This window comes from Ranitomeya variabilis, chromosome 2 (assembly GCF_051348905.1).
Source record: "Ranitomeya variabilis isolate aRanVar5 chromosome 2, aRanVar5.hap1, whole genome shotgun sequence".
Taxonomy (NCBI): domain Eukaryota; kingdom Metazoa; phylum Chordata; class Amphibia; order Anura; family Dendrobatidae; genus Ranitomeya; species Ranitomeya variabilis.
The window spans coordinates 22,318,398-22,332,528 of NC_135233.1; the positions used below are offsets into that span (position 1 = coordinate 22,318,398).

General features: G+C 44.0%; 1 protein-coding gene across 3 annotated transcripts in view; it reads right to left on the reverse strand.

Annotated features, from left to right (window-relative positions):
- The window catches only part of ALK (ALK receptor tyrosine kinase), an 880,658-nt gene that overhangs the window by 51,682 nt on the left and 814,845 nt on the right, over nt 1–14,131 (reverse strand). For all 3 annotated transcript variants that reach the window (XR_013220998.1, XR_013220999.1, XM_077282112.1), the window contains 3 exons: nt 13,791–13,973; nt 1,706–1,804; nt 1,334–1,486 (listed from right to left, as the gene is read on the reverse strand). Coding sequence is in view for 1 of the 3 variants with exons in the window: in XM_077282112.1 (XP_077138227.1) it covers nt 1,334–1,486; nt 1,706–1,804; nt 13,791–13,973 (435 nt within the window). In the remaining 2 variants the exon portion in view is untranslated. The remainder of the gene's footprint in view (nt 1–1,333; nt 1,487–1,705; nt 1,805–13,790; nt 13,974–14,131) is intronic.

The window sequence follows — 14,131 nt, forward strand, 5'->3', positions numbered from 1 at the left end:
TGTACTAGTGGGCACTGTGAGGACGAGGGTCTGAAGAGCACATGTCAGGAGAGGACCCCTGCTTGTACTAGTGGGCACTGTGAGGACGAGGGCCTGGAGAGCATGTCAGGAGAGGACCTCCGCTTGTACTAGTGGGCACTGTGAGGACGAGGGTCTGAAGAGCACATGTCAGGAGAGGACCTCCGCTTGTAGTAGTGGGTACTGTGAGGACGAGGGCCTGGAGAGCATGTCAGGAGAGGACCTCCGCTTGTAGTAGTGGGCACTGTGAGGATTGGGGCCTGGAGCGCATGTCAGGGGAGGACCTCCGCTTGTACTAGTGGGCACTGTGAGGATGGGGGCCTGGAGAGCATGTCAGGGGAGGACCTCTTCTTGTACTAGTGGGCACTGTGAGGATGAGGGCCTGGAGCTCATGTCAGGAGAGGACCCCTGCTTGTTCTAGTGGGTACTGTGAGGATGGGGGCCTGGAGAGCACATGTCAGGAGATCCCCCCTCTTGTACTAGTGGGCACTGTGAGGATGAGGGCCTGGAGCTCATGTCAGGAGAGGACCCCTGCTTGTAGTAGTGGGCACTATGAGGATGGGGGCCTGGAGAGCACATGTCAGGAGAGGACCCCGCTTGTACTAGTGGGCACTATCAGGATGGGGGCCTGGAGAGCACATGTCAGGAGAGGACCCCGCTTGTACTAGTGGGCACTGTGAGGATGAGGGCCTGGAGAGCACATGTCAGGAGAGGACCCCTGCTTGTACTAGTGGGCACTGTGAGGACGAGGGCCTGGAGAGCACATGTCAGGAGAGGACCTCCGCTTGTACTAGTGGGCACTGTGAGGATGAGGGCCTGGAGAGCATGTCAGGAGAGGACCCCTGCTTGTACTAGTGGGCACTGTGAGGATGAGGGCCTGGAGAGCACATGTCAGGAGAGGACCTCCGCTTGTACTAGTGGGCACTGTGAGGATGAGGGCCTGGAGAGCATGTCAGGAGAGGACCCTCGCTTGTACTAGTGGGCACTGTGAGGATGGGGGCCTGGAGAGCATGTCAGGAGAGGACCCTCGCTTGTACTAGTGGGCACTGTGAGGATGGGGGCCTGGAGCTCATGTCAGGAGAGGACCCTCGCTTGTACTAGTGGGCACTGTGAGGATGAGGGCCTGGAGAGCATGTCAGGAGAGGACCTCCACTTGTACTAGTGGGCACTGTGAGGACGAGGGCCTGGAGCTCATGTCAGGAGAGGACCCCTGCTTGTACTAGTGGCCGCTCTCATCTTCCTCGCAGTCAATGATACACTATGGAAACCTTGGAAACAATCAGACATTGTGATGACACAACCAGGATGCTGTTACCGATGCAGGAGACCCCGTCTTCGGCCAGCACCCGGCCCAGCTCGCAGTGACACGTCAGCTCCTGGGATTCGGGATCCATGTAGCATTCGTCCATCTCGCAGTGGCTGCAGTTCAGATTCAGCTTTATCTCCACTTCTCCGTGGCTTTCAGTCACTAGAATATGAAGCAGGACACGTAACAGAGCTGTGGCAATGCCTGCAGCACCTCTGCTGTCCCCCTGACAACACTTCCTGTATCATGATCTGGCAGTTTAGCTCTGAAATAGGGATATGGTGTGGATCCCAATCCCCATCAATGTCCACACACACTGGACTAATTTCTCCCATTAAAAAAGAATATAAATACAATTAATGAACATCCCATAACAGTTACCTTTAAGGGGAGGAGTGTACAAAACTCCGAGGGGACTGATGTAGGAGACCCCATCCCACCCGTCTGCATCAGGGCTGTTGTCTTCTGCTGCGTTACCTCCTGCAGGGAGAAATGCGACAATTTCATGTGATTTACGCGCGTTGGTCCCACCTGTAGATTCTGGGATTTTCCATCTTGATTCTGTAAATGCACAATTTCTCCGTGTCTGATCTGTGGGGGCTCTGGTCTTACGTGACGAACCAGCGGGGTGGGTGCTGTACTCTTACTCGCTGCTCCCTCTGCCCTTTTACAGCATCACACAGACACAGCAATGTGAGAATTTTCCTCTCCAACTCTACAGACCACACCTGAGCCAAGCCAGCTGCCTTATATAGGCCCGGAAAGTCCCAGACTGGAATGTATGGGATAGACCTTTCCCACCCAGGCTCTTCTGGTCGCTCCTAAATCCTGGGCCCAAAATCCAGTCCATTAAAATTCCTCTCAGTAACTTATTGTTACTGGAACACTATTTTCCGGGACTCACATCACAGAGGTCAGGTACCTCAGTGACACATACCTGCCAACAAGAGCTTTACCTTCTGCTTTTCTACAGTATCCAGTCTAGATTCACCAGCAGAACAAACCTCTAACTAGTCCTGGAGTCCAAAAGGACTGTAAGTGAGATGGGTCAGTCCAATGGTGTCCTTAGACCTTGCCACAATTAGGAATATTTACGAAAGTGGGGAACCCCACTGGAACGGTCACTCCGATCCCTACACCTCCCATAACGCCGCACAGCAGGATCGCTTTCCTACACATTGAGCCATCAGAACTTTGGATGGACTAGAGTAGGAGACATGATGGTGATAAAAAATGACGCTTTTTATAATTAACGGTCGTTCCCAAAATCACAAGTCATCCCATAAAGAATAACTTGCTAATGGCCGGGGGCTTGACTGCTCGGACCCCTGTGATCCTGATATTATTCTGGAACACCAAGGCATACATAGCCCGGCACGCTGTGAGAACCGCAGTACTGAATTTTCTACAGATTTGGAGCGTTTTCCTGATTCATGGCTGTGAATTATATGTGAGTCTCCTGTTAGGTTTTCCATGACCTCAGCACAGTGTCGGCGCTGCGATACCTGAAAGCTAAAAATGCTCCGGAAATTCCCGAGTGTGGAAATAAATCACTAAATAATGCAGATAGAGACAGGATAATGTTCTCTAATACATTACCACAAATAGAGCGTCTGCGAGGTTTTACACTGGTAATAAAGAAAAGTCATTTATCTCATCGGCCCCGATACAAGTCACCTTCATATCCTACAAGTTCTACCAACTTCTGCCATAAATCACACTAAACTGCGCAACTTAGACCAGCGGCACATCAATGTATAACGGTGCACCAGATGATACCCAGGTTATACCGGCTGTACATATAAAATTACATGCTGGAGATGCCCAGGTTATACCAGCTACATATAAAATTACATACTGGAGATACCCAGGTTATACCAGCTGTACATCAATGTATAACTGTGCACCAGATGATACCCAGGTTATACCGGCTACATATAAAATTACATACAGGAGATACCCAGGTTATACCAGCTGTATATATATAATTATATACAGGAGATACCCAGGTTATACCACATGTACTTATATAATTATATACAGGAGATACCCAGGTTATACCGGCTGTACATATAAAATTACATACAGGAGATACCCAGGTTATACCAGCTGTACATCAATGTATAACTGTGCACCAGATGATACCCAGGTTATACCGGCTACATATAAAATTACATACAGGAGATACCCAGGTTATACCAGCTGTATATATATAATTATATACAGGAGATATCCAGGTTATACCACATGTACTTATATAATTATATACAGGAGATACCCAGGTTATACCGGCTGTACATATAAAATTACATACAGGAGATACCCAGGTTATACCAGCTGTACATCAATGTATAACTGTGCACCAGATGATACCCAGGTTATACCAGCTGTACATATATAATTATATACAGGAGATGCCCAGGTTATACCAACTGTACATATATAATTATATACAGGAGATGCCCAGGTTATACCAGCTGTACATATATAATTATATACAGGAGAAGCCCAGGTTATACCGACTGTACATATATAATTATATACAGGAGATGCCCAGGTTATACCAGCTGTACATATATAATTATATACATGAGATGTCCAGGTTATACCAGCTGTACATATATAATTATATACAGGAGATGCCCAGGTTATACCAGCTGTACGTATATAATTATATACAGGAGATACCCAGGTTATACCAGCCGTACGTATATAATTATATACAGGAGATGTCCAGGTTATACCGGCTGTACATATATAATTATATACAGGAGATGCCCAGGTTGTACCGGCTGTACATATATAATTATATACAGGGGATGCCCAGGTTATACCGGCTGTACATATATAATTATATACAGGAGATGCCCAGGTTATACCGGCTGTACATATATAATTATATACAGGAGATGACCAGGTTATACCGGCTGTACATATATAATTATATACAGGAGATGCCCAGGTTATACCAACTGTACATATATAATTATATACAGGAGATGCCCAGGTTATACCGGCTGTACATATATAATTATATACAGGAGATGACCAGGTTATACCGGCTGTACATATATAATTATATACAGGAGATGCCCAGGTTATACCAGCTGTACATATATAATTATATACAGGAGATGCCCAGGTTATACCAACTGTACATATATAATTATATACAGGAGATGCCCAGGTTATACCAGCTGTACATATATAATTATATACAGGAGATGCCCAGGTTATACCAACTGTACATATATAATTATATACAGGAGATGCCCAGGTTATACCAGCTGTACATATATAATTATATACAGGAGATGCCCAGGTTATACCAACTGTACATATATAATTATATACAGGAGATGCCCAGGTTATACCAGCTGTACATATATAATTATATACAGGAGATGCCCAGGTTATACCAGCCGTACGTATATAATTATATACAGGAGATGTCCAGGTTATACCAGCTGTACATATATAATTATATACAGGAGATGCCCAGGTTATACCAGCTGTACATATATAATTATATACAGGAGATGACCAGGTTATACCGGCTGTACATATATAATTATATACAGGAGATGCCCAGGTTATACCGGCTGTTCATATATAATTATATACAGGAGATGCCCAGGTTATACCGGCTGTACATATATAATTATATACAGGAGATGCCCAGGTTATACCAGCTGTACGTATATAATTATATACAGGAGATGTCCAGGTTATACCAGCTGTACATATATAATTATATACAGGAGATGCCCAGGTTGTACCAGCTGTACATATATAATTATATACAGGGGATGACCAGGTTATACCGGCTGTACATATATAATTATATACAGGAGATGCCCAGGTTATACCGGCTGTTCATATATAATTATATACAGGAGATGCCCAGGTTATACCGGCTGTACATATATAATTATATACAGGAGATGCCCAGGTTATACCGGCTGTACATATATAATTATATACAGGAGATGCCCAGGTTATACCAGCTGTACATATATAATTATATACATGAGATGTCCAGGTTATACCAGCTGTACATATATAATTATATACAGGAGATGCCCAGGTTATACCAGCTGTACATATATAATTATATACAGGAGATGCCCAGGTTATACCAGCCGTACGTATATAATTATATACAGGAGATGTCCAGGTTATACCAGCTGTACATATATAATTATATACAGGAGATGCCCAGGTTGTACCAGCTGTACATATATAATTATATACAGGGGATGCCCAGGTTATACCGGCTGTACATATATAATTATATACAGGAGATACCTAGCTTATACCGGCTGTACATACTGTATATAATTATATACAGGGGATGCCCAGATTGTACCGGCTGTACATATATAATTATATACAGGAGATGCCCAGGTTATACCGGCTGTACATATATAATTATACTAGACTGTGGCCCGATTCTAATGCATCGGGTATTCTAGAATATGCATGTCCCCGTAGTATGTGATTCGCGGCAGACTGTGCCCGTCGCTGATTGGTCGAGGCAACCTTTATGACATCATCGTCGCCATGGCAACCATTATGACATCATCGTCGCCATGCTGTGCCCATCTCTGATTGGTCGAGGCCGCCCGACAAACCGTCGACCACTCCATATAAGGTATGGTCTACAAACCGCCGACCACTCCATATAAGGTATGGTCTACAAACCGCCGACCACTCCATATAAGGTATGGTCTACAAACCGCCGACCACTCCATATAAGGTATGGTCTACAAACCGCCGACCACTCCATATAAGGTATCCTGTTTGTAGACCATACCTTATATGGAGTGATTTCCAGGACAGACAGACAGACAGACAGACAGACAGACAGACAGAAAGACAGACAGACAGACGGAAAAACCCTTAGACAATTATATATATAGATACAGGAGATACCTAGGTTATACCAGCTGTACATATATAATTATATACAGAAGATACCCAGGTTATACCGGCTGTACATATATAATTATATACAGGAGATACCCAGGTTATACCGGCTGTACATATATAATTATATACAGGAGATACCCAGGTTATACCAGCTGTACATATATCATTATAAACAGGAGATGCCCAGGTTATACCAGCTGTACATATATAATTACATACAGGAGATGCCCAAGTTATACCAGCTGTACATATATAATTACATACAGGAGATGCCCAGGTTATACCAGCTGTATATATATAATTATATACAGGAGATGCCCAGGTTATACCAGCTGTACTTATATATAATTATATATAGGAGATGCCCAGGTTATATCAGCTGTACATATACAATTATATACAGGAGGGAGATGCCCAGGTTATACCAGCTGTACATATATAATTATATACATGCCCAGGTTATACCAGCTGTACATATATAATTGTATACAGGAGATGCACAGGTTATACCAGCTGTACATATATAATTATATACAGGAGATGCCCAGGTTATACCAGCCGTACATATATAATTATATACATGCCCAGGTTATACCAGTTGTACATATATAATTATATACAGGAGATGCCCAGGTTATACCAGCTGTACAAATATAATTATATACAGGAGATACCCAGGTTATACCAGCTGTACATATATAATTATATACAGGAGATGCCCAGGTTATACCAGCCATACATATATAATTATATACAGGAGATGCCCAGGTTATACCAGTTGTACATATATAATTATATACAGGAGATGCCCAGGTTATACCAGCTGTGCATATATAATTATATACAGGAGATGCCCAGGTTATACCAGCCATACATATATAATTATATACATGCCCAGGTTATACCAGCTGTACATATATAATTATATACAGGAGATGCCCAGGTTATACCAGCTGTACATATATTATTATATACAGGAGATGCCCAGGTTATATCAGCTGTACATATATAATTATATACAGGAGATGCCCAGGTTATACCAGCTGTACATATATAATTATATACAGGAGATGCCCAGGTTATACCAGCTGTACATATATAATTATATACAGGAGATGCCCAGGTTATACCAGCTGTACATATATAATTATATACAGGAGATGCCCAGGTTATACCAGTTGGCTAATGAAATAAGAGCCATGGATGGTGTCAGTACAGAGGAGGTTCTCAGAGGTCTCATCCTGCGGTCAGAGATTGCTGCTGTGGCTAATGGACCAGGTCCTGCGAATCAGGTTGCCCCGACCCTAATATATATATATATATATATATATATATATATATATATATATATATATATATATATATATATATATATACTAGACTGTGGCCCGATTCTAACGCATCGGGTATTCTAGAATATGCATGTCCCCGTAGTATATGGACAATGATGATTCCAGATTTCGCGGCAGACTGTGCCCGTCGCTGATTGGTCGAGGCAACCTTTATGACATCATCGTCGCCATGGCAACCATTATGACATCTACGTCGATACTGTGCCCGTCGCTGATTGGCCTGATTGGCCTGGCGGCCTCGACCAATCAGAGACGCGGGATTTCCATTATGACATCATCGTCGCCATGCTGTGCCCGTCTCTGATTGGTCGAGGCCTGGCGGCCTCGACCAATCAGACGCGCGGGATTTCCAGGACAGACAGACAGACAGACAGAAAGACAGACAGACAGAAAGACAGACAGACAGACAGGCGGAAAAACCCTTAGACAATTATATATATATATATATATATATATATATATATATATATATATATATATATATATATATATATATACACACAGTGCCTACAAGTAGTATTCAACCCCCTGCAGATTTAGCAGGTTTAATAAGATGCAAATAAGTTAGAGCCTTCAAACTTCAAACAAGAGCAGGATTTATTAACAGATGCATAAATCTTACAAACCAAAAAGTTTTGTTGCTCAGTTAAATTTTTATAAATTTTAAACATAAAAGTGTCGGTCAATTATTCTTCAACCCCTAGGTTTAATATTTTGTGGAATAACCTTTGTTTGCAATTACAGCTAATAATCGTCTTTTATAAGACCTGATCAGGCCGGCACAGGTCTCTGGAGTTATCTTGGCCCACTCCTCCATGCAGATCTTCTCCAAGTTATCTAGGTTCTTTGGGTGTCTCATGTGGACTTTAATCTTGAGCTCCTTCCACAAGTTTTCAATTGGGTTAAGGTCAGGAGACTGACTAGGCCACTGCAACACCTTGATTTTTTGCCTCTTGAACCAGGCCTTGGTTTTCTTGGCTGTGTGCTTTGGGTCGTTGTCTTGTTGGAAGATGAAATGACGACCCATCTTAAGATCCTTGATGGAGGAGCGGAGGTTCTTGGCCAAAATCTCCAGGTAGGCCGTGCTATCCATCTTCCCATGGATGCGGACCAGATGGCCAGGCCCCTTGGCTGAGAAACAGCCCCACAGCATGATGCTGCCACCACCATGCTTGACTGTAGGGATGGTATTCTTGGGGTCGTATGCAGTGCCATCCAGTCTCCAAACATCACGTGTGTGGTTGGCACCAACGATCTCGATCTTGGTCTCATCAGACCAGAGAACCTTGAACCAGTCAGTCTCAGAGTCCTCCAAGTGATCATGAGCAAACTGTAGACGAGCCTTGACATGACGCTTTGAAAGTAAAGGTACCTTACGGGCTCGTCTGGAACGGAGACCATTGTGGTGGAGTACGTTACTTATGGTATTGACTGAAACCAATGTCCCCACTGCCATGAGATCTTCCCGGAGCTCCTTCCTTGTTGTCCTTGGGTTAGCCTTGACTCTTCAGACAAGCCTGGCCTCGGCACGGGAGGAAACTTTCAAAGGCTGTCCAGGCCGTGGAAGGCTAACAGTAGTTCCATAAGCCTTCCACTTCCGGATGATGCTCCCAACAGTGGAGACAGGTAGGCCCAACTCCTTGGAAAGGGTTTTGTACCCCTTGTGTTGTGAACTCTGTTTCCGGGCTCCCTCCTGTGGTCATGAGTGGTACTGTGTGAGTTCTCTCTTTGGGCTACTCCTGGTGGCTCTTTTTGTTATTTTGCAGGTTTCTGAAAGGATCAGCTGTCTCGTCATCTGCTAGTTAGGTTTCCTATTTAATCCACCTGGTCCTTCATTCCTTGCCTGTTGCCGTTGTATTCAGTGCTATTCTGATTGCTCCTATCTACATCCGTTATCAGTCTCTCCAAGAGAAGCTAAGTTCTGTTTGCTTATTTTTGCTCATCTGTGTTCAAGATGTTTCCTAGTATATGATGAGTTTTTGTCCAGCTTGCTAATATGTGATTTCCCTGTTTGCTGGTGCTCTGGGGTGCTGAGTTGCTCCCCCCACATCGTTAGTTGGTGTGGGGGTTCTCGCATTCTCTGCGTGGATATTTTTGCATAGGGTTTTTTACTACCAGGGACTTCAGAGACCCGCTAACGAAAGACAGCATTTAATACGCCCGAGGGCCATTTTGAGTACTTGGTGATGCCTTTTGGATTTTCTAATGCCCCTTCTGTGTTTCAGTCCTTCATGCACGATATCTTCCGAGAATATCTGGATAAATTTATGATTGTGTATCTGGATGATATTTTGGTCTTTTCAGATGATTGGGAATCCCATGTGAAGCAGGTCAGGATTGTATTTCAGGTCCTGCGTGCCAATGCCTTGTTTGTGAAGGGTTCCAAATGTCTCTTCGGAGTCCAGAAAGTTTCCTTTTTGGGCTTTATTTTTTCTCCTTCTTCTATTGAGATGGACCCAGTCAAGGTCCAGGCTATTCATGATTGGACTCAACCTACATCGGTTAAGAGTCTTCAGAAGTTCTTGGGTTTTGCTAATTTTTACCGTCGCTTCATTGCTAATTTTTCTGGTGTGGTTAAACCTTTGACGGATTTGACCAAGAAGGGTTCTGATGTGTCACAGAGAAGCTCTGATTGCTCTGTGATGAAGCCATGTGCCTTCTTTTCAAGAAAATTTTCGCCGGCTGAACGAAATTATGATGTTGGTAATCGGGAGTTGTTGGCAATGAAGTGGGCATTTGAGGAGTGGGGACACTGGCTAGAGGGAGCTAAGCATCGTGTGGTGGTCTTGACTGATCATAAAAATTTGATTTATCTTGAGTCGGCCAAGCGGTTGAATCCTAGACAGGCTCGTTGGTCGTTGTTTTTCTCACGTTTCGATTTCGTGGTCTCGTACCTTCCTGGTTCGAAGAACGTGAAGGCTGATGCTCTTTCTAGGAGTTTTGTGCCTGACTCCCCTGGTATCCTCAAAGAGGGGGTAATTTTGTCTGCCATTTCCCCAGATTTGCGACGGGTGTTACAGGAATTTCAGGTTTTTCCCAGATAGATGGACCAGCAGAGTTATTTCCGAGGTCCATTCTTCAGTGTTGGCGGGTCATCCTGGGATTTTTGGTACCAGAGATTTAGTGGCTAGATCCTTCTGGTGGCCTTCCTTGTCGCGGGATGTGCGTTCCTTTGTGCAGTCCTGTGGGATTTGTGCTCGGGCTAAGCCTTGTTGTTCTCATGCCAGTGGTTTGCTTTTGCCTTTGCCGGTTCCTAAGAGGCCTTGGACGCATATTTCCATGGATTTTATTTTGGATCTTCCGGTCTCTCAGAGAATGTCTGTCATCTGGGTGGTTTGTGATCGTTTTTCTAAAATGGTCCATTTGGTGCCCTTGCCTAAGTTGCCTTCTTCCTCCGATTTGGTTCCGTTATTTTTTCAGAATGTGGTTCGTCTGCACGGCATCCCTGAAAACATTGTGTCTGACAGAGGATCCCAGTTTGTGTCCAGATTTTGGCGGTCCTTTTGTGCTAAGATGGGCATTGATTTGTCTTTTTCGTCGGCCTTCCATCCTCAGACGAATGGCCAAACCGAGAGAACTAACCAGACCTAGGTCTTACTTTCTCTTTAGGGGTAGTCAGTGTCTCAGGCCGTGAAGAGACGTCTAGGATTTCAGGAAACGTTCCACGGCTGCCTATAGTGTGTGCGGTTAGGATCAGGTTTGCGGTTAGTCCAGTTACCACATCCCCAGAGCTCGTCCTATTATTTTCTACTTAGCTGGTTAGATTTGTGATCCTAAGCCACTAGGATCATAACAGTGCAACAGGCCCCCTTGAGGAGGGGTCACCGAACCCTCACCAGAACCCCCAGGGCGATCAGGGTGAGCCACATGGAAGGCACAAACCAAATCGGCCGCATGAACATCAGAGGCGACAACCCAGGAATTATCCTCCTGACCATAGCCCTTCCACTTAACCAAATACTGAAGCCTCCGTCTTGAAATACGAGAATCCAAGATCTTCTCCACCATGTATTCCAATTCTCCCTCAACCAACCCATTCTGACGTCTATGATTTTGCCGTTCAATTCTGGTCAGAATCCTATCACATTGCATAGACTCAGGTTTCTGTTCAGAAAACACCGCCAGATGGTGCGCAGGTTTGCGCTCCCGCAAACGCCGATCAATCTGAATGGCCAAAGCCATTGACTCATTCAGACTCGCAGGCGTGGGGAACCCCACCATAACATTCTTAACGGCTTCAGAAAGACCTTCTCTGAAATTTGCAGCCAGGGCACACTCATTCCATTGAGTAAGCACCGACCATTTCCAAAATTTTTGACAATACACCTCAGCTTCATCCTGACCCTGAGAGAGAGCCAGCAAGGCCTTTTCTGCCTGGTTCTCCAGATTAGGTTCCTCATAAAGCAATCCAAGCGCCAGAAAAAACGCATCCACATTCAGCAATGCAGGATCTCCTGGCGCCAGGGAGAAGGCCCAATCTTGAGGGTCGCCGCGTAACAGAGAGATAACAATTCTAACTTGCTGAGTGAAATCACCAGAGGAACGAGGTCTCAAAGAAAGAAATAATTTACAATTATTCTTAAAATTCAGAAACCTAGATCTATCTCCAGAAAAAAACTCAGGAATAGGTACTTTTGGCTCAGACATAGGACTGTGAACAACAAAATCCTGAATGCTTTGCACCCTTGCAGCAAGATGATCCACACTAGAAGTCAGACTCTGAATATCCATGTCTGCAGCAGAACTCAAAGCCACCCAGAGATTAAGGGGAGGAGAGAAGCAGGACAGACTGCAGAGCAGAAAAAAAAAATTGAACTCAGGATTTCTCTTATCCCACTTTTGCAATGCATTTAACACTTTGGGCCTGTTGCACTGTTATGATCCTAGTGGCTTAGGATCACAAATCTAACCAGCTAAGTAGAAAATAATAGGACGAGCTCTGGGGATGTGGTAACTGGACTAACCGCAAACCTGATCTTAACCGCACACACTATAACTAGACCTTGGAAACTTATTTGAGATGTTTTGTTTCTGCTGACCAGGATGATTGGGTGACTTTTTTTGCCATTGGCCGAGTTTGCCCTTAATAATCGGGCTAGTTCGGCTACTTTGGTTTCGCCTTTTTTTTGTAATTCTGGTTTTCATCCTCGTTTTTCCTCGGGTCAGGTTGAGTCTTCTGACTGCCCTGGGGTGGATTCTGTGGTGGATAGGTTGCAGCAGATTTGGAACCATGTGGTGGACAATTTGATGTTGTCACAAGAGAAGGCTCAGCGCTTTGCTAACCGTCGTCGCTGTGTGGGTCCCCGACTTCTTGTGGGGGGCTTCTATATCTCTGGGGAATTTCTCTGAGGCAAGTGAGGTCTTACTTTCTCTTTAGGGGTAGTCAGTTTCTCAGGCCGTGAAGAGACGTCTAGGATTTCAGGAAACGTTCCACGGCTGCCTATAGTGTGTGCGGTTAGGATCAGGTTTGCGGTTAGTCCAGTTACCACATCCCCAGAGCTCGTCCTATTATTTTCTACTTAGCTGGTTAGATTTGTGATCCTAAGCCACTAGGATCATAACACCCTTGCCAGCCTTGTGACCCTCCACGATCTTGTCTCTGATGGCCTTGGAATGCTCCTTTGTCTTTCCCATGTTGACCATGTTTGAGTGCTGTTCACAAGTTTGGGGAGGGTCTTAAATAGTCATAAAAGGCTGGAAAAAGAGATAATTAATCCAAACATGTGAAGCTCATTGTTCTTTGTGCCTGAACTACTTCTTAATACTTTAGGGGAACCAAACAGAATTCTGGTGGGTTGAGGGGTTGAATAATAAATGACCCTCTGAAAAGACTTTTCACAATTTAAAAAAAAAAATAAACAAAGAAATAACATTCTTTTTTTGCTGCAGTGCATTTCACACTTCCAGGCTGATCTACAGTCCAAATGTCACAATGCCAAGTTAATTCCAAATGTGTAAACCTGCTAAATCTGCAGGGGGTTGAATACTACTTGTAGGCACTCTATATATATATATATATATATATATATATATATATATATATATATATATATATATATATATATATATATATATATATATATATATATATATACATATATACATACTGTATTTACCTCTCACACTCATACATTTATATACTCTTTTACATTCTTATATTACCGTTACATCTTAATACTTACCAATATATCCTCCACCTCCTCCACCTGAGGAGCAGCCGCCTCCACCACCTCCGAAACCCCCTCTGGTTTCCCACCCCCACTTCTTAATGGCCTGTGGGCAGGAATCTCCTCCATTTCCTCCACCTGAAAGGGATTTTCCAGCCCAAGCAATTGATGAGTGATCACTCCAGCCGCCTCCACCTCCTGCAGAAAGAAAACAACAGGACAAACATCAGAAGTCGAGTTTCCATATGTTTTATGTATCACTAAACATAACAAACCACTAGGTGGCGCAGAGGAGCCTTCTTTCCCTTCTGCTCAGACTGAGGCGCATTGTGCTCTATGATGCTCATGTCATGAGT